The sequence below is a fragment of the Pongo abelii genome, chromosome 12 (assembly GCF_028885655.2).
Source record: "Pongo abelii isolate AG06213 chromosome 12, NHGRI_mPonAbe1-v2.0_pri, whole genome shotgun sequence".
NCBI lineage: Eukaryota > Metazoa > Chordata > Mammalia > Primates > Hominidae > Pongo > Pongo abelii.
Window position 1 is genome coordinate 27,422,038 of NC_071997.2, and position 25,091 is coordinate 27,447,128.

Consider the following 25,091-nt stretch of genomic DNA (forward strand, 5'->3'; position numbering starts at 1 on the left):
TGGACTGCAGTGGCGTGATCTCGGCTCACTGCAACCTCCACCTCCTGGGTTCAAGCGATTCTCCTGCCTCAGCCTCCTGAGTAGCTGGGATTAGAGGTGTGTGCCACCACGCCTGGCTAATTTTTGTATTTTTAGTAGAGATGGGGTTTCACCATGTTGGCCAGGCTGGTCTTGAACTCCTGACCTTGTGATCTGCCTGCCTCGGCCTCCCAAAGTGCTGGGATTACAAGTGTGAGCCACCACGCCGGGCCAAAACATTTTTAAAAAACAAAATTTGTCATGGAAAACTTCTCCCTAGGGCCCCCATCACATGCACACACAACTTATTTGTGTAGTTTCATTTTCTGGTTCACAGATTTCCATTAATTTAAAAAACCAGCAGGCCAGGCGTGGTGGCTCACGTCTGTAATCCCAGCACTTTGGGAGGCTGAGGCGGGCGGATCACTTGAGGTCAGGAGTTCGAGACCAGACTGGCCAACATGGTGAAACCTCGTCTCTACCAAAAATATAAAAAAATTAGCCGGGCGTAGTATCGTGCGTGCCTGTAATCCCAGCTACTCGGGAGGCTGAGGCAGGAGAATCACTTGAACCCGGCAGGTGGAGGTTGCAGTGAGCCAAGATCGTACCACTGCATTCCAGCCTGGGCAACAGAGTGAGACGGAGTCTCAAAAACAAACAACAACAAAAACAACAAAAAACCCAGCAATGAAAGATTCTTTAGCTCTGCTGCAAATACACATTTTCAACAGATTTCTCATTTCATCTGAAACACTATAAGAAGTGACAAATGTCAAAGACAGAGAAAGGTCATCTACTTTGTCTCTGCTCATTTCAAAAGACAGCTGCTTTCAAATATTCTTACGTTCTGCCTCAATCTTAACACAATCTCCCTTTCAGGACAGCAAGTAAATGTTGAACCTCTTGAGAGACTTACGTTTTATACAGACTTGTGATTCCAATATATGGAATACTTTCCATGTTGCAGCTGGGCCACGTGAACTTGATTATGAAGCAGGAGGAAATTCTTTCTTGGAGGAAAAGGTCAGAAAGACCCTGATAGAGGAGTATGTTTCATTTATAGCCAAGAAATAGCTTAGGCCCTGAAAGAACCTGCATCAAAATGAGTACACATGTCCTGGGATTTGGACTTTGCTGAGTTTCTCAGGTCAAAAGTGGGAGAAGAATTTGAGGGATTCGCTGAGAGTCCTATCAAAATCAGTTTTTACATTTCTCTTTATCTCATGTCTACACACTTGACTTCTCTGTACTTATGCAAAATCCTGGTATTTATTTTCCCTTTTCTACTCTTTATTCCTTATTTTCTCTCTCTCTTTTTAAAACAGACAGGGTCTCACTCTGTCACCCAGGCTGGAGTGCATGGCACCATCATAGCTCACTGCAGCCTTGAACTCCTGGGCTCAAGCAATCCTATTTCGGCCTCCCAAGTAGCTGGGACTACAGGCGCGCATTACCACGCCTGGCTAGTTTTAAAATTTTTTGTAGAACGAGGTCTCACTATGTTGCCCAGGTTGGTGTTGAACTCCTGGGCTTATCCTCCCAAAGTGATGGGATTACAGGCATGAGCTACGGAGGCCGGTCTATTCCTTACTCTAGATTGGGGGTGTCCAATCTTTTGGCTTCCCTGGGCCACACTGGAAGAATTGCTTTGGGCCACACATAAAATACACTAACACTAAGGACAGCTGATGAGCTTAAAAAAAAAATCGCAAACAGTCCCAATGTTTTAAGAAAGTTTACGAATTCCTGTTGGGCCACATTCAAAGCCGCCCCGGGCCCAGGCCGCGAGTTGGACAAGCTTGCTCTAGATCAGACATGATGTTAGCGGGAATTCTGACTCCTTCCAATTCCCCTTACCAGGAGCATTTGGCGAGTGTCCAGCAAGATGTGCCAGTGGATGTGGATCTCCCCAGGCCCTGCCCTTCCCGCACCCTCGGCAGGCTCTTACCAGCTCCCCTGCGCAGCGGCCTTTTCTCCGCCGTCCTGGGCTCCTTCCTGGGGTCCCGCTCTCCCGGGCCGGCGTCGGGGGGCGCGGGCTGGTGCGGGAGCGTGAAGCTCTGCAGAAGCGGCTTCCGGGGCAGGGGCGGCTTGGAGCTGAGCGGCTCGGGGGGGCGGGCCTTCCCCTTTCCTTGGTCGCTGGGGGCCCTGGCGCCTCGAAGGGCGGGGGCCGTCCCGAAGGGACACTTCTCCTCCTTCGGAAGCACGGTCAGCGACCTTTCTAACCGGACCTCGGCACTGTACCTCTTCACACCCTTCGCCTCCTGAGAGGCGCCATCCCTGTATTTGAGCGAGAGGGAGGTGGACCGGAGCTTGACGGGGAAGGGGTTTCTGTCCTCACTCGGGGCCGGCTCCTGGGCGGCTGGGCAGGGTTCTCTCGTGCCGGGCGCGGCGGCCGCCTCCTGGGGGCTCTTGCGCGGCCCGGCCGGGCTGGCCGCCCTGTCCCCCGAGTCCTGAGGGCCGCACTCATTCGGCTTCCGAGGGCCAGGTTTCGCGTGCTGGGGCTCGGGGAGACCCTGGAGGTCGTCAAGAGCCGCCTCGCTCCTCCAGACCGGGCTGCTCCTCGCGAGGGGCAGGCGGCCGCTGGCCCGTTCCAGCGGACGGGAGACGCCCGGACGAGGCCGCGCTCGGCACGAGGACACCGAGAACTTCTTCGCGCCTCGCAGTTCGGCACCGCCCCTCTCTGCCTTCCGCTCTGGCGCCGCCCTCTCGGCGCCCGCCGGTGGCGCCTCAGCCCGCTCGGCCTTGGGGCGCTCCAGGGCGGCGGCCTCTGCGTCGAGGGAACCGGGGCAGGGCTCCACCGGGGGAGACTCCGCGGCGGCAAGCGGCGGGGACGCGGCGGGGCCCTCGCTGGGGGCCGCGGGCCGGTGCTTCAGGCAGCTCTTGGGCGGCGGCGGGCTCGGGGCGGGCGCCGCGGAGGGCTCGGTCCCAATTCTCTCGGGTTCGGTCCCCGCTCCTCTCTCGGGCTCGGTCCCCGCTCCTCTCTCGGGCTCGGTCCCCGCTCCTCTCTCGGGCTCGGTCCCCGCTCCTCTCTCGGGCTCGGTCTCCCCTCCTCTCTCGGGCTCGTGCGCCAGCCCTGGGGGCCCCTTCTTCTCATCTGGGAGCACGGGCGGCGTCGGCTCCGCTTCCTTCGGGACACTGTGTTCTGGCCCGTCGGGAGCAGAGGGCGCCTCTGAGGTGGCGGCGGGGTCAGTCTCGGGGGGCGTCGTGTCCCCTTCAGGGATGGCGGTGGGAAACGGGCTCGCGACGTCTTCAGGAGCACAGACCGCCTCCTCCGCCTTGTCCGTGGCCGGGGCACACGGGCCTGCGGGGGGCGCCTCTCCATCCTGCTTTCCGCCGTCAGGACCGGGATTCGGGGGGCCCTCCGGCGGGGACGGGGGCTCCACGCGGAGGGTGGGGGCCGACTCGGGCTCGGCGAGCTCCGGGGTGGCCGGGCGGCTTGAGGGGTCCTCCCCGGGGGCGCCCGCCTCCTCCATGCTGGCCGTGAGCGCCGAGCAGTGCTGCAGGCGGGCGCGTCTGGCACGGACCCCTCCGGGTGGCGGCAAGGGCGCTGGTGGCCCAGGCTCAGGGCCTCTGTCTGGCACCACATCCTGCTGCCCAGAGCTGGGGCTTTCTTCTGGGCTGACTTCCAAAAGTGGCTTCTCCTCGTTTTCCTCCTCCTCTGGGGTGCACGTCAGGTCGCTCAGGGATTCAGACTGAGCGCGCTGAGAGAAATAAAGATAAAAAGCATCGTCGCTATAGCAAATTCCAGGAAGCCTGTCACCTCCCCACTTTCTTCAAGGCTTATAATGGTTTAGTGATAGCAGTGATAGCAGCACTATAAAGCTGGCACTTAAGTAGGCATGTACCCATGCGTGTCTTTTCTCAGTCTGTATCCTACTGGTCTACTTTGGCTCACAAGTTTATCAGGACAATGGCAGATATGCCTCCAAAGTAAATGTCTACAGCTCCTCTGGCAGAGCCTCAAAACCAGTGGACTAGAGTAACGCCAAGGGAAGGCGACCAACAGCAGCCAGTGTCTGCTATGCTCTGTGCTCCCACACTTGTTATTTCATTTAATCTTCCATTCATCCCAGTGAGGAAGGGATGATGAGTCCCTTTTTGCACTTGAGAGCCAGGAGCTCAGAGAGGCCAATACCTTGTTCAAGCCTGGGCAAGCAGGTGGTGGAGCTGAACAGCTGGGACTCTATGGCCCTGTGTTCCTCCCAGGCAGTCTCCCATGTCAACACTTCAGGAATGTACCCTCATAGTAAAGCCAGACTGGTTTTCCTAAAAGATGGCTCATATCATGCCAATAGCTAACCATGGCTTATAGGATAAAACCAAAATTTTCAGCTAAATTTAAAGTCCTAGATTCTCTGGTCTTAAGCCGTTTCTTCCACTCCCTACTCAGGTCAAACCAAGCCCTCAACACTGTGCCAGACACTTGGTCTGAGTGACTGTCACCTCCCCACTCTCCCCCACCCCCCTGCCCCCAACCTCCAAGATACTCTACCAGGGCCCCCAAGGACTGTTTCAAACTCTCCCACTCTATGCAGTTTAAGATTCCCCCCTTCTCTGGCCTCCTGAAGCCCTACTGGCTTGGCAAACATACGCTGCCTTGTGATAGTCTTCTGAAAGACCTCTAGAATTCAGATTCCAGTCCAACTTCCTCCTTTTGTCACAAAGTCAGTTCCTGCTCTCTTGGGAAGGAAAGGAGCTCCAGGTAACCAAGAATCATTCAAAAGTAACATGTGGAAATGACCAAAAGGTTGATGGTGTAGAGACTGATCTTTTTAGAAAGTTTGTGATATTAGACACCAAGAGTCACCCAGGCTATTGCTCTCTCCTTCCCCTTTTCTAAAGCAGGAACTGTGACAGGGTATGTTTGCAATAGGTTTTTCTTCTTGCTGTTTGTTATTATTTTAACATTTTTCATGGCATCTGCTTGCTAATAGAATATAGGATGCCTGGGATGTTTGTGACAATACCTAAGCAAACTCTTGCCAAAACGCACAATCCTATTCTTTTGGATTTAAAAAGAGGAAGAGGCACAAAGAAAGCTACAGAAGAACTTTCAAAAGCTGCAGGTTCTTTACTTTGCCATGTTGATGGCCTTCTGCTACTACAGGAAACTGCTGATGTTGAACCTCTTTAGGATGGAGGTCACCTTTTAAAACTGTCAGTCACAGAGCCCACACAAGGCAGCAGAGGGGGCAGCATGGCTGTTCTTTCCGATCCTAGGAGCATTTAGGGAGCATCTGAAAGCATCTTGATCCCTGAGAGGGGCCAGGCCACAAGGAAGGTCCTTGTAGTTGGGAAGAGGGACCTCATGACCAACAGGCAAAGGGTGCTATGGACACTGAAGGACAGAGGCCCCCAGCATCATAGGTTCCACAACAGTGGATGGAGGAAAATATGGACACCTCTGAGAACTTAAGATATCCATGCCTGCTCCTTACCAAGCAGGGAAGGGGAAAAGAGGGAAAGACCATAGATGTGGCAGAGTTGAAATCAAGGAAAGGCTGTGTTTAACCTGTTTGCCCAGGCTGGCTACATCAGGTTTTCTGTTATTCTACAAAGTGGAATTCAAGAACTAAGTCAAGTTCACATGTAAAGAAAGAAGGATACAAGCCCTGCCCAGATGGGAGCAAGAAGGGAGGCTGCGTTTCCACCTGGAATAGACGCCAGGCTTCGCTCTGTCACCAACTCCTGGCCAGGTTGTGGCTGGCTATAAATGCCCTGGCCAGAGCCAAAGACATCCCCGTGGGAGTCATAAATCACAGACTTGAGGGCCAGAAGGGAGCAGGCCCTGGCCCTGTGGTCTCATTCAGCACGAGGACAGGCAGGTCTTGAGTGACTGGACCTTGTCACACCGACACAGCACACAACCTTTAACTGTGCATGCACTGGACACACACACCTACACACAAGTATCCTGGTTCCTAGCTGGCACATCAGCCTGAAGGTAACTCACCTTTGCTTCTTCCTCCAGCATTAGTCCCCTCAAAAGTCTACTCTGCTGGCATGAGTTTAAAGAACACCTTCCATATGCCCAAAGGAAAACTCACTCTCTTCAGGGAGTTGCTGAACTCCTGAGTGGCCCTAGCCCAACTGTCTCCAGCTGAGGCACCGAGCTTGCCCTGGGTACTTCACCAACACACCACAATCATGTCATGAGGGAAGGACGAGGACATTAGCTTGTGGGCATCTCTTTATCAGCACTGTCATTCTCTGTGGCCAGGCTGGCCCCCACTCCAGGGGGGATGTGTTACAGTGCCCGTCAGGTAGGGGAGAGGGAACAACCCTATGTGAACCTCGAACCTGCCAGTAAATGAAGCCAAAGTATTCCATGAACCAATTTCTCAGCTTCTAGGACTAGGAGGTAACGACACCCTGAGGCAGCACACCCAAAGAGGGGTCTATCTTTCCGAGGCATGCTCCCCATGCTACTGAGTAGGCCCTCGTCCAAGACAGGTGTCCATGCTAGTGTTTCAGCTTCTTTCATTCACTCATTTGTTAATTCACTCATTCGTTTGTTCAGTCGTTCATCCATTCAACAACTCTGTGACTAGAAATGTTCTAAGCTGAAAATGCAGCCAGGACAGGGTCTCAAAGAAGACTGGCAATAAGAGCACATCCATTTACAAAGGTCACTTTGGCATGTGGCAAGTGCTCTGAAGGAAGTGAACGGGCAGGGTGAGTTTTTCTGGGGGACTCTCAGGCCCCAAGCCTGGGACACAGCAGCACCAAGGCCTGAGGCTAGAGGCAGCTCATGAGCTCAAGAGACAGAAAGGTGGCCAGAGCGCTGAGTGAGAAAGAAGGTAAGAAGCCTGAGGGGTAGGCAGGACCTGATGTGCCAGGCCCGGAGTGTGGACTTTACTCTGAGTGCAAGGAGAAGGCAACCAGCATTCAGCAGTGAGTGTGTGAGGAATGATGGACAGATGGATGGATGGATGAATGAATGGAGCGTTTCTGCAAGGGAAAGACAGATCTGGTTTATGTTTAAAAAGATGAGCAACTTCAGCTCCTGCAGCATGGCTCCATCAACTGTGGAGGTGCTCAGAGGGGGCATGAGACCCTGTGCGGGGGAGTGAGGCAGGTTGGGGGCGTGTAGGGGGGTGCCAAGCCTGCCTGGCCTGCCTCTGTGTGGAGAAGGAAACCCAATTACCGATGAGAGCCGCCTCATCTTACTCGACCGCTGGTTGCGGGGCTTGACCTGGAGCTTGTGCTTAGCTGCAGAGTTGTCCAGGCAGGAGGAGGATTCTGGAGGGTAACTGAAGTCGGCCACTGGTGCCAGGCTGTTGTCTGAGATCCGGGCAGAGACAGTGCTGTCATTCACGTGGTCTGGAGACACGACAGAGACCTGCATGGGACAAGGAACAAACACACGGAGCATGAACTTCACCGTGTGAAATAAGGACGACCAACGCAACAATGCTCTTTTCTGCCCAGGCTCAGTCTTCCCACACTGTCTCTGGCTTTACGTGTGTGGAAATACTTTCTTTTTTTTTCCCCGAGATGGAGTCTTGTTCTGTCACCCAGGCTGGAGTGCAGTGGCATGATCTCTGCTCACTGCAACCTCTGCCTCCTGAGTTCAATCATTCTCCTGCCAAGTAGCTGGTATTACAGGCACCTGCCACCACATCCAGCTAATTTTTGTATTTTTAGTAGAGACGGGGTTTCACCATGTTGGCCAGGCTGGTGTTAAACTCCTGACCTTGTGATCCACCCGCCTTGGCCTCCCAAAGTGCTGGGATTACAGGTGTGAGCCACCACGCCTGGCCAATACTTTCAATTTGATTCTCAACAAGGAGGGGTCTAGGATCCTCCTGGAGAAAGGTAAATGGCTGGGAGTTTAACGTGCGGGGCCAGCTCCTGGAAACCAGCTACTCCTTCCCAAGACCATGCAGAGAACTTGTGTCTCAGGCTCCCCCGTCACCCTCCCATGGTGGCTGGCACAGGCACTTCAGACAAGAGCTTTCTCTGTCAAAACACGCCAGCCTGATTTGTCCAAGGGCACAGTCACCTGGTCCTGTCTCTGGAAGCTGAGGGGAAGGTTCAAAGGTGTGATTTTAGAGGCTGGGGCACAGGAAGTGCGAAGCCCACTGCCCAGTATTCCATCACTGGAGCCCTGTTGGTTCAACCTAGAAAGTCTCTGTGTGCTCATGTGTCCTTTTGAAGAAATCTGGCTGGACATTGCCATCTGTTAAGTTACAGGTATTTTACTCATTTATACTTCGGCATGGAAGAACTGATAGCAAATGGCAAACATGTCACCTGGGACAAAGAGATGCTGGCAGTCATGTGAAAGAATGAGGGCAAACCCGCAGATCTCTGCCACTCGAACTTGGCCAGCTCCGCCACTGAGTGAGGTCGAAGTGGGCTCCCCTGCAGACACGAGTTGGCATGAAACTCGGAGCGCCTGTGAGCACATGCAGCCCAGATGAGGGGCGAGGTGCACAGGGAGACTCTGGGAGGTGACAGGCTTTTCGTATAACTCTGTGATCTTCAAGCAAGCTTTCTATTTGAGCATGGTGTGCAATATTAGTGTCAAGTTTCCATTTAACTTAAGAATAGAATTTTATTCACACAACAATTCAGTAAGCCCTCATGAAAACAGTGAATGAGGCAGTGAGACAACACACCCGTGCCGTCCCCAGTGGTGAACTCCTAGGGCCATGGGCACATCCGCTGTTTCTTTTCTATAACCCTGGGACCCCCACACAGAGCAGGTGCCCAGCAGCCTTTGCTAACCCGGACAGGGAACCATAAGGATGATCGTACTGGAGAGATGGGCTCCAATACGGGAGGAACAACCTCTTCCTGTTCATGTGAAGGTCTCTCCTATTTTCTAATAAAAGTGTACGTTTATCTGTGTAAACAAGGAGGAGATAACTACTAAAATGGGGGAAAGGGAGCTAAAAGTGGACATAATCTATTTGAATTCTCTTTTAGCTACTCAGGTACTTACGGGAATAAAGCAAGAAATATTATGTTAAAAATAAGCCGCAAGTCTCCTGGCAACAACTACATCTGTGCCTGTGGCTTTGGCTCTCACTGTGGTCACTGACAACTCAGGAAGTCACCTTAGATTGGGAAATCGATACCTTTCCCGGAGAGTCCTCCTTAAAGGTCACAAACGGGATGTGTACATTTAAAAATAATCATACAGAATCTGTAATATTTACCCTTGTCTAGAGGAACAATGTATAAACATTTGGTTAAAAAGAAAATCTCACTGCCTAGGACTAATGAGAATAGACAAGATCAGCTGCTTTGCAAGTGCAGTAAGAATGATCATGGTGCCTGTGACAATAATACCCCTGACCACTCCTCTTTATAGAATGAAGCCCAGTACCCTGAAGGCTCTGAAGGATGCACAGCAGGACCTCCTCCCTGTGGGCCGCCCTGTGTCTGTCCTGCCTGGGCAGATGTCTTGGGCTCAGGCCCACTGTGGCCCCTGGTTAGGGGACCTTGGCATGGAGCTTAACTTCCCTGACCTGTGTCCCAGGTACAAGCTCTCCCTGACTAGGGAACTCAACTCCTCTGGCCTCAGAACTCTCACTTCTCTTTCCACTGTTGCTCTGAGAGATCTTGGGGTCCAGAAAGACCCTCATCTTCATGACCAAGGAGAATCGTGTCTGTTGTTGATCAGTGATGTAACTACATGAGGTAGTTTGGGGCCCATGGGGAGGAGGTGAGGGCTGGGAAGCTGGCTTCACGGAAGGGCTGGCACCATCCAGAACATTCACCTCTGCATGGCTTGCTTCCAGTCACCCAATTTTTCCTGAAATCTGTGCTTCTGGATGATTCTGAAAGCAGAGGATTTAAAAGTCTAGCATGTGTCTCTTTGTTGCAGGGAAGGCAGCTCAAAGGACCCAGAGGAAACAGCTGGGGTCAGAAGCTTTTCGTGGGCGGCCCTGAGTGACAGGTGCTTTAGGATGTGTGTCCTCAAAAAGAGGGGCTCAGCCACTGAGGAGTGGGCCGGGGGCAGTGCATGCAGGAAGGGCCACTGGACAGGAAGCAGGGGGGCCTGGCTGTTCCAGGGGTGAAAAGAAGCCGCTGGTCCTGCTGGGAAGGAGAGGTGCTGATCTACCCAATCTCATCTCATCCCCCCAAAACCCTCTGAGCCAAAACCCTCTGAGGACACAGATTCTAAGAGGTGATAAGCCTGCCTGAGGCCTCCCTCTGGAGCTTTGGGGCATGTATTTGTTCATTTGCCACCAGATCTGTGTTCCCTCCCCATCTTCCCTTCCCGCATCACCAGGAGCAAAATGACTCAGTAGCCTTGCCAGTTTATCACACTCGACCTGGCATGTCCTGCTTCATAGCAGGACAACTAGAATATGACCAGTTAGACATTATTTTATCTTAAAAACCACCAGGTAAACTTTCATCAGTTGTTACCACACTTGGTGATAAAATTTGAAAAATTATTCCATATATTTCCTGAAAACCTTATTCTATCAGGAAATGTCACCTTGGTTATAACATCAAATACTTGGTACTAAAGACTCTTTTTTCCACAATAATCTTAAATTTTTCTGTCTATGTGGGCCTGTGTGTAAGCCTGTGGGCCTGTGTAAGGTGTAAAAAGTCTGCAGCCCATCCTTTTGGGGCTTAAGCCACTACTATATCAAATACCACATATTCTACAAGCCCATTTTAAAGGGTGTGTTGTTTTTCCCTCTCAATCAACCAATTATGCATAAAAACTTTCAGGCCTCAAAATGCAATCATTGTGTCTTCAAAACGATGAAGACACTAAAGATTACCTTTTTGTTTTTAAGTCTTAAAGGCCCAAATTTTGGTTTCCTATGAAGCTAGTAGATTGTCTATATTACCCAATAATTGATTAAATCTCAGAACTTTTTTTTTTTCAAATGCAGGACCAACCACAGGAGGTGGTTGTGCTGTGAGAGATAAAGTCAGGCTGGCCCAGCCGAGCCAGCTGTGGAATTTGTGCCTCATGGTGTCACATGGGTTTGGAGATAGGCTTGCTCTTCAGTGGATGGGTTAGAAACTACCTCTCCTCTTACTGCCTGTCCTGGCTAAAGGCAGAGAACTGGGATGCTGTGAGAGTCAGAGGCCTGTGGGATGGGAGGAGGGAGAGTCCATCTATGATGAGGAAAGAGGCAGCTCATGACAGACCTCTTCCTACTGCATAGCTCAGAAATACACAAAATCACATCTGCTCCTGAGAGGGGGACGCTGAAACTGCACACGGGAGTATTTGGAGGTGTTAAGGGGTACAGGGTTGGCTCGGTGAAATCTATGAACTAGGCCACACCATCCTCCTCATCCTTTCTCCCTTCTGCTTGAGGCTGGAGGGCAGGCCTGGGTAGCCCACAGTCCGCAGACTCTGCTCCTGGAATGAGCAGGGACGGCTTTGCCCCGGAGCAGAATTCTGGAGAGAATAATTCTCTAGCCGGCTTCATGTCAGTCCCCACCCCATACACTCAGCCACACCACAGTCCTTCTGCCTTTTTAATCAGTGACGTTCTGGGAACTCACAACTACACACAAAAATTTGGTGTGGCAGGGTGTATAGGTGTCCACACTGAAGTGGCTTCTGAATAGAATTCAGAGAAGCACAGAATCTGCAAGGCAGTGGGTCACAACGAAGCTCCCCCTTCACTGTGAATGGCCCCTCGAGCAGGCCAGAGGTGACAGGGGCAGGTGTGTGGCTATAAAACATAAACTCTGGCCTTTATTTGTTTTTCAAATGTCAGCATAACAGATAACTCCAACTCTATCCATCCTCCACAGTCAGGCTTTTCTACATGGGAAGGATGACCACCTATTTTTAACATTTATGTGCAAGTATAGTGTATGGGCATTAAGTGTTCTCACCACAATAACATAAAGAATTTAAAATGTGGCAGCATCGCAAGCTATGTTGTTTATGCACGAGAAAGAGCTCAGTTCCTCGGGGCCCCCCTCTTGGATTCTAATGGAGAAGGTGGTGTTTGGGACTGGTTCCTCCACCCTGCTGAGGTCATCAGTTCCTCTCTTGCTTGTCAACCTTTCCCTGCTGCCCTGTTTGCCAGCAATACAGCACATTACTACCCCTATGCCGACACTGCCTCAAGGTCACAAACTCAGGCACTGGAGACCATCAGAGCCTTGACTATCACATGCTCACTACTTCCCCTTCCCACCAGCCAAATGTCATGGCAACGGAAAACAGATACAACGTGTTTCTCTACTTCTAATGGGGTTCTGGGTCTGGTCATCTGCTCAGACAGGAAAGTCAAGGGACAGGGTTGATTCTGGGTTGATTCTATCAACCTATCACCCTCATAAAAAAAGGTCACCAAAACCACGTCTCCTAACCAGACCTGAATTTCTACTCAAAGAACGAAAATAAACACAGCTCAAGGGCTGACTGTAGGCTCCAGTGACCCGGTCGGCCACACCATGCACAGCCTGTTGATCTTAGGGGCACACACAGGGGATCTCAAAGCTCCAGCGCCTTCCAGGGCAGGTGTGGATGGAGACGTGCAGCGCACAGGCCGTACTTGCCTTTATGGTGGTGCCGGGACCCACGTCATGCAGCAGAGACATCTCTGGGGGGCTCCTGGGCAGCCCGTCGTCCTCAGAGCTCATGCCGGCATCCTCTCCCCGCTTGGCAGGAAGCCCCCCTGGAGGAGGTGGTGGCCCCATTTTCACATTACACTGTATTTTTAACTAGATTGGAATAAAGAACATGTGCTCTTATTTTCATCAATGATATTTATCAACAAATCCTCCTGCTCTAATTCATTCATGCTGGAAATGCCTTCAGTGTCTTGGTGGGGTGCAGAGAACTGAACTGAACGTGCATCTGCCACCAGCTCTTCCACTGCCATCTCTTCTTTGTTCATCTAAGAATGAGTCAAGATCCCATTGCAGCTCATTTGGTGTGTCCTGGGGGAGCTGTCATGTACATGTGATTCTACTTTACGGCATATCAAATAAACCAAACAGAAATCATTTAAAAACTTCTTGATGGATATTTGACTTGCACACCAGGTGACATGACCAAGGAAACATTTACCTGCAGAGCTTTAATCCGATCACACACATTTTCTTGGGAAAACACCCGCACAGGCCGAGTAGCGTCCTGTCCGGACTCAGGAATGAAAATACTGTCGTGAGAAAGGGCCCGGCTGCCCAGCGTGCCCCTCGACTCCCTAGGATAAAAGAGCCACTGTGAGACTCTGCCCACCACCATCTTACTGACCCCTGGGGGGCTCAGAATGAGAAAGGGGGATGTGAGTTAACAGAACATCAAACAACACTCCCTCTGCTGCATTTACATTTCAGTGGTCCCTGACTTCAGTTCATCCACACACTGTCAAATGCCAGTCAACTATTTGGAGCATTGCAGAGATAGGAATTTTCCTAGGAGATCTAAAGGTTGTGTGAATTATTTTTATATTAATGAAAAAACCAAGGTTTGACAAGGTGTGAGGTGCAAGACAGCAAGCCTGCAGAGGGGAGGGGCTGGCACGGCCAGCTTCTGAGGAGGCCTGTCCCGGCTGCCCCAGGGAGGGTGAGGTCAGGCCTTGTGGTCAAACATGCAGCCCCTCCCTGGGCTGAAGTCTGTGTGTGCAGCAGGCTGAGGGCCTGCTTGATGAACGCATCCTCGCACACACCTCACACAGACCAAGACGTACATCCGTGGCTGGTTTGAAATGAGAACTGCAAATCTGCAAAGCCATGGCCTCTTTTTATGACCTGGCACCGTCCGTGTGATCAAAACCTCTGTGCCTTCCTAGATCCTGGAGCAGAGATGGTGGCCTTCTGTCATTGCCATCCCAGTCCTTTCCTCAGCTCTGAACTCAAGAGTATGATCTGGGACTGAACCCACAGGACATTCACAAAATGTCCTAAAAGGATGTGGGAATTAGCTGTCAAGTTTTCCTAGCAGCACTGGCTGCCTGAACAATAGGTGGAAGGAGATGACTTGAGACCTGATGACGAAGGAAGGAAAGCCTGCCTCTGCACACACTGGACATCTTGTGTGCACCACCCCACCCACTTCCCTCCTGCCACTCCCCTACCCTGGGCATCCTGTCCATTGTGGGGCATTAAGGACTCTGAGGTGTGGCCCTGTCCAACTGTAGATCAAACTGTGTTGGTTAATAATGCTTCCTTCTAATTAAACTCTCACGCCTGCAACAGTAAGCTTGCAAGTGGGAACCCATGGCTCCCAGGATGTGTGTGTCCTCACATGCCAGGGAGGGAACCACGCCGACTGAAGGAATCAGGACCTCCTTGCCAAGGGCAGCTCTTAACCCAAAGGTCACACACACACTGGATTTCCCTCCCCCAGTGGACAGCCCATGGCCCACACTCTCTGGGAACCACAACCACCACCCAAGCACCTCCGTTTTGGATGTAATGAGGAGTGGAGGCAGCATAAAGAGGCCTCTGCAAAAACACAAAATGGCACATGTGCAAGGCCATTCACTATAGCAGTATTCAGAAGAGTGAAAGACGGGAAACACCTAGTGCCCCCTCAGTAGGCATCTAACTGAATCAACCAGGAATGTCATACAATGGAGGACTCCACAGCTGGTCTGATGGGCAGGAAGGTCTCTACACGCTGCATACAGGCATCACCAGATACTACTAAGTGAAATAAATAACAACCACTGCAGAACAATGTTCACAGCACGTCAGCACTGCATGGGAAAGGGGGGCCTGGATATTATCTGAACATGTGTGTGTGTTTCTTATATTTAAGAAAATGAAAATAGAAGAATAAATAACAAATAAATAAAAGTGGTTTTCTTTAGGGGGAAAGAAATAACTAGACGAGGAGACATAGTGCAAAGATACCTACATTGACAACTTTGTCTTTGAAACTATGCAAACGTTTTATATAATTAAAAGACGAAACCAAACAAAAAGAGAAATAAAACAATCTCTAAAACTAGAAAACAAACACAAACAAACAAATCTAATTTTATATCACATTGTTGGCATGACCGCACAGAGAATATAATAATTTCAAGTGACTTTGACTCCACATCTAAGATAGAATACATTCTAGGAACAACAACAAGAAAACCAAAGATATCAAATTGCACTCTGTAGTTTTATTAGCAATAACACTGATTATAAGACAGTGTGCAGTAAAGTATTTATAGTATTTTTAACTTCCATATAGGAAAGGGATAAGGAAATTATTATACACATATGATAGGTTAAAGAAAATAAGTCATTTTGTTAATATCATAAGGAGCCCTGGTTTCAAGTGTAAGAGAAAAGAGAATACAAAGAATTAAAGAAGTAAAAATGTTGTCTTATTAAACTTGAATTGGAAATATCAGCAAATTAATGATTAATTTTTCTCTTGAAAAATAAACCATTTCCTAGCTATATCTACTGGAAAGGTTTAGAATCAGTGACAGCCAATTAGTAATCATCACCCCTGGCAGCTGGACTGAGGTCTTTAAAAGCCATTTCACACCACAAGGAGGGAGCCAGGGTCCTGTGAAGAAAGTGCTGATTCCAGGTCAGGGGAAGAAAATATATCAAATAAACCTGAGATTTCTCATTGGACAAGAAAGTAAGGAAGCCATCAAAGATGAATGGGGTCATGTCAAAAGACGGAGCGAATTTCAAGTGACTCTCAACAGCCTAAGACGGAACAACTTGAGCATTAAAATGAATAAAGACTGTCATGGATTAAAGCAAATCAAATATGTAAAAAGTAATGCATTCCCAATGATATTTGAAAAAAAAAAAAAGAAAAAAACAAAACCCACTGGCCACTGTCGGGAGTTGCTAGGGGACCACGTCATTACTCTGAGGGTGGATCAATAAAAGGAGAACCAAGCATGATCCTGACTTTACTCTACAAATTGTATTTTGGAGCAACCAAGCAATTGATGAAGGAAAGTTCTTCATCAAAGAATTTCAGTTACCAAGTGTACAATGAATGATAGAATTAGAAAAACCACCACTTTGTGACAAAATAACAGATCATCACCAGGTGTTAAAACTGTCAGGTGAAGGCTGGTGGAGGGACCACAGTGACACACCCTGAACTCACTGCTCAGAAAGCATGTGACTCATCATGGGATGTGACAACATCCAGCACCTGCTTGAACCTAACAGAATCTGGATCCACCAAATGATGTACCGGGAATTGGGAGAATATAGGAAAGAGTTGAGTCACACCAAGAGAAAGCAAAGCCAGAATATGGGACATTCTGCAGGACACATGGTCCTGCTCTACCTTCAGATCAATGACATGAAACAAAGGGAGAGGGCAAAAGGAAATCGTTATAGATTAACAGACTTAAGAAGCACAACCGCACAGACACAGACACGATAAATTGGCGTCACTTTATTCAACCCACAGGGTCCCATGTGGTTTGCTCGCACTAATGTGCCTTAGTAAATGGAGCTGTTTTCCCCACAGTGATGGATGAGAAGTTGCCGCAGACTCTCCCACAGGCCAAACAGTACTTTCCTCTTCCTCTGTGCCGCTCTCTAAAAATGTCATTTGCACTTCCCAGGCCTCATCATGCTCCACCCCCAATCTTCCTTGCCTAGCATCAAAACCAGCAAACTGTTACCAGTCAGTGAGGGCCAGCCCCCTGCAAGGTGCTGGGAATATCAAGATAAAAAGCACACCGTCTCCACTTTCCATGGGCTCCGGTGACAGGGAGGACATCAGCAAGCGGACAGGACAATTCATCCCAGCTTGCCCCTCTGGCTGGGCTCCTGTCTGTGGTTGGAGGAGCCACTCCCAGGCCTGTCTCTCCAACACCAGAACTGTGTGCTCCAGTCAAGAGACAGGGGTGGATGGGGGTGGGTGTTACAGTTTCCCTGGGGCTTGCAAAGTGATGACATTGAATAATTAGTAATATTATCGCGATAATATCTCATTCCCCAAGAGTTCACTTCACCGCCTAAAAAAATGCATGCACGGCCGGGCGCCGTGGATCACGCCTGTAATCCCAGCACTTTGGGAGGCCGAGGAGGGCGGATCACGAGGTCAGGAGATCGAGACCATCCTGGCTAACATGGTGAAATCCCGTCTCTACTGAAAATACTAAAAAAAAAATTAGCCGGGCGTGGTGGCGGGCGCCAGAAGTCCCAGCTACTCAGGAGGCTGAGGCAGGAGGATGGCGTGAACCCGGGAGGCGGAGCTTGCAGTGAGCCGAGATCGCGCCACTGCACTCCAGCCTGGTGACAGAGCGAGACTCCGTCTCAAAAAAAAAAAAAAAAGAAAAATGCATGCACAGTATATCCCTTCCACACTTCACATGGGGCAATGTGAGTCTATTACATTCCCTGCTAGCACCAAAAACAATCAAAACCAAAATCAAACCCAAAACTGAAAAAAAAAAAAAAAAAAAAAAAAAAGTTCCAATCTTTCCTTTCCAGTCATCTGGTGCCACCAAGTGGCCAGCAAAATTTCTACTCCTTTAAAAAACAGGCAAGGAGGCTGGGGAGGGGGGAGAGCAAGGGAGGGGACAGGACACCGCTACTGGGATGCTCAAGCCTGGGACCCATCTCAGCGTGGTCTGTACCCCAAACCTGAGGGATATTATGTTTTATGAAGAGTTCTATCCTTAAAGGGCCAGTGTTGTCTTAAAAAAAAAAGGAAAAGCTAGCATAGCAACAAATCTGTTTCATTTCCTCTTAGTCACAGAAATAACTGCTAGAATAACTGCAGCATATGTACTGTAACTATATTTTAATGAAATACAAGTTACAAAAATAAGGATTTCTTTACTAGACCTCCCCAGTCTTTTGTGCTTATTGGGTCTGTTCTTTATGATATTTTTGGATGATTTTTTTCTAAGATAGCAAGAAGCGCCCCCTCCCCACCCCCATCAAGTGAAAATATTCTGATTAGATTACTCAACGTTCAAGTTTAGAGAAATGTATTTTTCTAGTATAGTATCTAGGTCCTCAAAAGAGTTTTAAGTCAAGTTAAACCAGGGCTCCTATCCTGATCCTGTCACTTTCAGCTGTAGGATGCTGGGCAAGTTCTAAATTTTATCTAGGGCCTATTTTGTCCATTTATAAAATGGCATATAGTGCCTCCTCTCCCACAGTTATTGTGGACTCAAACACACACAGCGTTCTCCATCCCTAGGTTTGAAAAGACAGAAAACACAACTTCTATGGAAGAACCTCTCATGGAATTACCCAGGAGGAAAGGAGGCTCAGAAATCCACCAAGTTACTAGGATAATGAAATAATGTATTTGGGTGCTCCTGGCCCGAGGGATGTAAAATGCAACTTACTCCAGCTCATCCTCGGAGTCGTAGCCCACTGGCCCAGATTCGATGGCAATGACCTCATTCCTCGTCTGACTTTGTTTCCAGGTGCTACTTCCTGTGGACGATGGCGATTCTTTTCTCTTCTTCTTCCCAAAAAACTTCTTAAAAGTTTTGAATTTAGATTTTTTCTTTCCTATACAGATTAGAGAAAAAATAATAAGACTGTTACAGTGTGTGTTTATGTGCATGTATGCAACAGGCACATAAAAGAGAGAAAGCAAGATTTCCATCCATGCATCCGTTATCTGCTTCTGAAAAGTCCTTTTACTGCGCAAAAGTACATGGTATACCAGTTTTGCACACCTGAAAACACATCTTGTTTCTTTTTATTTAGGATATTTAAATAAAAGAGACAACAACACTTTGGAGGATGATCACAGAATCAAAATTAGCAACTTTCCTTTCATGTATAATCAAGTTTTAATTTCTAAAATATATTTGAGGCTGCAGTGAGCTATGATTGCACCACTACACTCCAGCCTTAGTGACAGAGCAAGACTCTCTCTCAAAAAAAATAAAATAAAATAAAAATTATGAATTGCTTTGTCTAGTGTGAATACAGCATCAAGGACAATCAGAGGAGGCCCAACCTCATGGGCAAGAAGGTGGCTCTATGGGGCACCAACTGCATGATGAGCTAATGACTTTTGGTGAGAAAAACAATGAGACTGGTCATCCCTGCAGGGGAGGGGTGTGGCCAGGCTGAGCCCAACTCTGCCATGATTCCTGGATTATTAGAATTCACCACACTTTTCAACATTTTGTGATTGCTCCTCTGGTGACATCTTCATTCTCTCCCATGAATTCTATCATACCCAGGTTTCCATGATTTCACATTAGCTGCTCAGCAAAGTTCATTCCTTTCCCGGAATAGTTACAGAACTGACAGTGGAGGGATGCAGCATTGTAGACTACCAGGATGCTGTCTAATACATCCTGAAAATTTGCACAATTTATTACTTTTTATAATAATTTAATAAACTGAATTCCTTAAAAAACCCAGGATCTTTCTGTTGTGTTTATATTATTGCCTCCTTGGGAAGCTTACATGGTCTTACTCTCATGGGGAGAATTACTTAGGATTACTTTAGTAGGAGTTCCTACATCATTACAGGTAGAAAAAATCCCTCTCCAAGGATAAGTCAGTTCTACAGCACAGTTTTCTCACCTTCTAGTGTGGAAGTGTTCTCAACTTTATAATCGTAAAAAATGTTTATGTTGTTAGTAGATGGTTCTCAATGAGCATTTATGATTTTGAAAGATTCTTAAGAGTTTTCTGCATTTGGTCAGGACACCCTGTGGCTTTTGCCTAAATTGGTATGCATCCTCGAAGGCCTGAATAGATACACAGCCTCAATATTATGACCATCAAAAATGCTGCTTACAGCATTAATGGTCTCCTCAGGTATAACTGGCAGAGCTCAAGTATAACTGCTGTACACCTCTGTTCCACTGGCAGGGCTTAGCCATCCATTTGTTCAAATTATATTTCTTCTCCTACTAGGCTTTGTAATTCAATTTCTTTAATGGTTACAGGACTAGTCCATCTTTCTACTTCCTGAATCTGTTTTTTAAAGTAACATTTTTCTGAAAATGTATTTTCTCCAAATTTTCAAATGTAGTGGCAAAAAATTATCAATATCTTTTTATCTTTCAAGCATTCACAACATCTATAGTGATTGATGCCTCTTTTCTCACCCTGATATTAATTATCATAAATATGCCTCTTCTTTGTTCCTTGATCAGTTGCACCAGAAGCTTATCAATTTTAATTGCCTTAAAAAAGTTTTGCTTTGTTAATTCAGTTGAATGTTTATTTCATATTGTATTAATTTCTGTTCTTATCTTTATTCTTTCCTTCCTACTTTCTGCACGTTTACTTTGCTATTTTCTTAAACTTCTTGAGGTAAATATTTGGTTTATTACTTTTTAGACTTTCCTGTTTTTATAATACAATATTTAAGGCAATGCATTTCCCTCTAAGTCTGTTTTAGCTGCATCTACATGTTTTAAAATGCAGTATTTTCATTATTGTTTGGTCAAAAATATTTTCTAACTTCTATTATGATACCTTCTTAGACTAATGGGTTATTTAGGAACATATGTCTTCTTCATTTCCAAGCAGTTGAGGATTTTCTATCTGTTATTGATTTCTAGCTTAATTGCACTGTGGTCCAATAACATATGCTGAATGATTTGAACCCATTCAAATCTGTTGATACTTGCTTTATGGCTTACCATATGAACAATTTTTAAAAATGTTCCTGGTGTGCTTGAAAATAATGCATTTCCTTCAGTGTTCTATATATGTCAATTAGAACAAAATCTTTTTTTTAAAATTGTGTTGTCCAAGTATTTTATATCTTTACTGATTTTCAAAGTGTTTGTTTTATCAATTACTGAGAGAGATGTGTTAAAAATAACCCCATTCTGCTTATAGATTTTCTTATTTATCTTTAGTTGTCAATTTCCACTTTACGACTTTATTTGTTGGGGAGGTTGCTTTCCTGCAAAAACCGGAAAGCCTGCTAGACAAATTCTAAAAGAGCTGTAATACAACTTTCTATAATACGTTAATGCACAGAAATGTAAAATTATTATCTTGCTGGGGAACTGAACATTTTGTGAAATGGCCCTATTTATGTTTAGTTATGTTTTTTGCCTTACATTTCATTTTGACTGCTATTAGTACAGGTCGATCAGACCAAATCTGAAAATCTGAAAAGCTGAAAAATCTGAAATTTTTGAGCTCCCACCTGATGCTTAAAGGAAATGCTCACTGGAGCATTTCAGACTTTGGATTTTCAAATTTGAGACCCTCAACTGGTAAGCATAATGCAAGTATTCCAAAATCTGAAAAAATCTGAAATCTGAAACACTCCTGATCCCAGCATTTTGGATAAGGGATACTCAATCTGTGTAGCCACACCATCTTCCCTTTACCCAGTGTTCACAAGGTATAGGCTTCTGTATCCTATTACTATCCTTACTTTTCTGAACCTTTATAGTTAAGATTCATGTATTTAGAGTTTTGGAATCTAATCTCATAATCTTTAACTCTTAACTGGAACAATTAATGTAATTAATCTAATTAGTCCACTCACACTCGCTGTAATTACTGATATATTAATAAAAACAAGTCTATCATCTTATGTGTTTTTTAATTGATCTTTAAAAAAAAAATTCCATTTCTTCCATTGCTAGTTTATAACCCTTATCTTTTGCTTCCTCTTTCAGTGGTTATACTACACATTTGATTACAGGTCAATACAAGGACCTTTGAATACTTTAATTCCATTTTTATGCACTATTGTTTTAATTCTGATTGTTAAAAAAAACCTCGAAGTTATTTCATGTTCACACAGGTGTATCCACTTGCTTATTGTTTTCTTTGCTCTTCATTCCTTCTCATATTCCAGATTGTCCACCAGGAAGATCTTCCTTTGGCCTGAGGGTGCATTCGTGAAGAATCTGTTTTACTGGGGGCTTACTGGGGCCAACCCAGTTTTTGTTTGTCCGAAAATGCTTTCATTTCTCCATCACTCCTGAAATACATTTTTTCCTGGGTATAACATTCTATTAAGTTGGTGCAAAAGTAATTGCAGCTCTTGCCATGACATTTAATGGCAAAAACAGCAATTACTTTTGTACCAGCGTAATAGTTTGGCAGTTACTTTTCCTAAGGATATTTAGGCTATTATTTCTCTGTTTTGTGGCTTCTATTGTGTTGAGAAGTTAGGCATTAGTTACTTTTTTGTTCCTGTCCAGGTAATCTGTCTCTTTTTCTCAGACTCATTTTAAGCTTTTTCATCCTCTTTGGTTTTCTGCAGTTTTACCTCATATGGATTTTCTTTGATTTATCCTTCTTGGGATTCATTGGGTTTCTTAAACCTGTGGGTTGGGTCATCTTTTTGATAAAATCCAGAAAATTCTCAGCCCTTCTCTCTTCCTGAGACTATGCTCAAATGGATATTACACCCTTTCACTTACTCTCTATGCCCCTTGTTCCCTTTTCTTTATTTTCCATCTTTTCACCATTCTATGGTACATTTTGTATAATTTCTTGTGATCTATCTTGATCTGATATAATCTGTTGTTATAACCATGCATTTTAATAATTACATTTATTTTACATAAATTTAATTTAAAATAAAATTTTAATAATTACATTTAAATGAATTTATTTAAAATAAAATTTTAATTATTACATTTATTTCTAAAAATTCCTTTGTTTTTCAAATCTGCTATACCTTGTAAAAAAACTTATTTTTTAAATTACACACAGTAAAATTCATTCTTTTTGGTGTACATAGAGTTGTATAATTATCACCACAATCAAGATACAGGACTGTCCTCATGCTGCCCTTTCGTAGTCCAACATTCCCCGCTACCTTTAACCCCTGGCAACCACTTATAACTTCTCTGTTCCTATAATTTTGCCTTTTCTAGAATGTCATGTACATTAAGTCACACAGTATGTCCCCTTTTCATTCTGGCTTCTTTCACTCAGCACAGTGCATTAGAGGCTCACTCATGTTATAGCAAATCAATAGCCTATTCCTTTTTATTGCTGAGTAGAACTCCACTGTGTGGATATATCAGTTTGTTGAACCATTTCAACTTGCTGAAAGACATCTGGGTTCTTTTCAGTTTTTAGCAATTATAAATAAGTTGCTATAGTTTGTGCATATGTGTGTGTGTGTGTGTGTGTGTGTGTAAACATAAGTTTTCACTGCCAAGTAAATACCTAGGAGTTGGACTGCTGAGTCATAGGCTAAGTGTATGTTTAACTTCACAAGGAGCTGCCAAAATGTTTTTCCAAAGTGGCTGTGCCATTTTGCATTCCTCCCTTCAATGCATCCTTATCAGCTCCTGTTGTTATGGTGGTTTTCTCCAGACGTTTAATAGGTGTGTCCTGGTATCTCATTGTAGTTTTACTCTGCATTACATAATGATTATAGATATTGAGCATTTCTTCATATGCTTCTTTGTCATCTGTACATCTTCTTAGGTAAAGCATCATTTAAAATTTGCTCCCCATTTTGTAACTGAGTTATTTGTTCTCTTATTTTTGAATTTTGAGAGTTCTAAATATATGCTGGATATAAGTCCTACATCGAGTGTGATTTATAAATATTTTCTTCTAGTCTGTGACTTGTCTTTTCATTTTCTTAAAAGTGTCTTTCACAGACCATATTTTAAAGTTTTGATGAAGTCCAATTTATACATTTTTTCCTTTTATGGATTCGGTATTTTATCTAAGAATCCTTGCCTAATCCTTGGTCATAAACATCTTCTGCTATGCTTTCTTTTAAAGGCGTTAGAGTTTTACATTCAGGTTTATGACACATTTTGAGTTAATTTTTGAATAATCTGTGAGGTATATTTACATATGAATGTCCAATTGTTACAGCACCATTTGTTGGAATATTATCTTTTCTCCAATGAATTGCTTTTGCAATTTTGTCAAAATTAATTAACCATATTTGTATGGGTCTGTTTTTGAACTCTACTCCCTTCTGTCTCTGTGTATCTATCCTTTTGCCAATACCATACTGTCTTGATTACTGCAGCTTTATAGTAAGTCTTAAAAACAGGTAGTATGAAGCTTTCAACTTTATGTTTTTTCAAAATTGTTTTACCTATTCTAGTTCTTTGCTTTTTCACACACATTTTCAAATCAGCTTGCCAATATCTGCAAAAAGTTTTGCTGGGATTTTGATTGCTTCATCTTTACCCCTCCTCCTCCCTGTTTCTGATGGGTTATTTCAAAAAAAATCATCCCAGACACTATTATTATTTCACCTATATGGACTTGGCTTTTTCCTAAATGAAAAAAATCTCTGACTCCTCATGGAAATCAAATAAATTATTATTTGTCAGTATTCTTGCTACAGAATATTGAGCTAACTGTATGTCTGTCTTCCATAGCTGACTTTTAAAGAGTGCACTGCAATCTTGGTGTATTTGTTTAACAGTTCTAAGTGCTTTTTTGTATATGTTGTATAAACATGTCATCTATAAATAGAGGTAGTTTTATTTCTTTCTTCCATCTCTCTGCCTTTTATTCCTTTCTCTGGCTTTATTGCACTGGCTGGGTGCTACGCCACTTTTCCCTGGATGTTTTAAAACTTTTTTATTATCTTCAAACATAGTATGCATAGTTGTTTTATAGGATGTATTTGGTAATTCTGATATTGATGCCTTCATGTGTCTGTTTCTCTTGTCTGCCTTCATGTGTGCATGGCGTTCTCCTTGTGTGCATATCTGTGGTCATAGTTCCCCTTTTCATAAGGACAGCCATCATATTGGAGTAGCAGCCCAACCTATTCCAGTATGATCTCATCTTAACAAATATGAGCCCACCCTACTCCAATATGATCTCATCTTAACAAATTACATCTGCAATAACCCAGTCTTCAAATAAAGCCACATTTGGAGATACTGGAGACTTCAACATATGAATTTGGTGGGAGCCCCATTCAACATATAGCATGTTGGTTCTCATTCATTGTATCCTGTTGCCTTAGATGCCTGGTTATTACTCACTATATGCTTGTCATGATACTGAAAATATTATTTTCTGTGATAATTTGAAGTCTAAATAGAAGGCGCCTTCCTTTAGTGAATATTATTTGCTTCTGCAAAGTACCTGGGTTTGCATCCAGTCTAGAAGCAATATTAATCAAATTCAAGGGTTGAGGTTCTTTGAATTACCCAAATGATGCAAACTCAAGCTACAAATCTACAAAAGGGTTGGTTTACCCCTAGTTCACACCTACTCAGATTTGGTAGCTC

At 45.5% G+C, this 25,091-nt stretch overlaps 1 protein-coding gene and 1 non-coding gene across 2 annotated transcripts in view; both read right to left on the minus strand.

Annotated features, from left to right (window-relative positions):
* Window positions 1–25,091, minus strand: part of CRACDL (CRACD like) — a 76,982-nt gene that overhangs the window by 26,938 nt on the left and 24,953 nt on the right. Inside the window, exons 3-7 of the mRNA XM_024242468.3 lie at window positions 18,258–18,426; window positions 13,037–13,172; window positions 12,523–12,687; window positions 7,166–7,360; window positions 1,967–3,719 (exon numbers count right to left, since the gene is read on the minus strand). Coding sequence (XP_024098236.2) covers window positions 1,967–3,719; window positions 7,166–7,360; window positions 12,523–12,687; window positions 13,037–13,172; window positions 18,258–18,426 — 2,418 coding nt within the window. The remainder of the gene's footprint in view (window positions 1–1,966; window positions 3,720–7,165; window positions 7,361–12,522; window positions 12,688–13,036; window positions 13,173–18,257; window positions 18,427–25,091) is intronic.
* LOC112132166 (U7 small nuclear RNA) lies at window positions 20,791–20,852 on the minus strand. The gene has a single exon (XR_002913974.2). It is a non-coding gene; the product is annotated as a U7 small nuclear RNA (small nuclear RNA).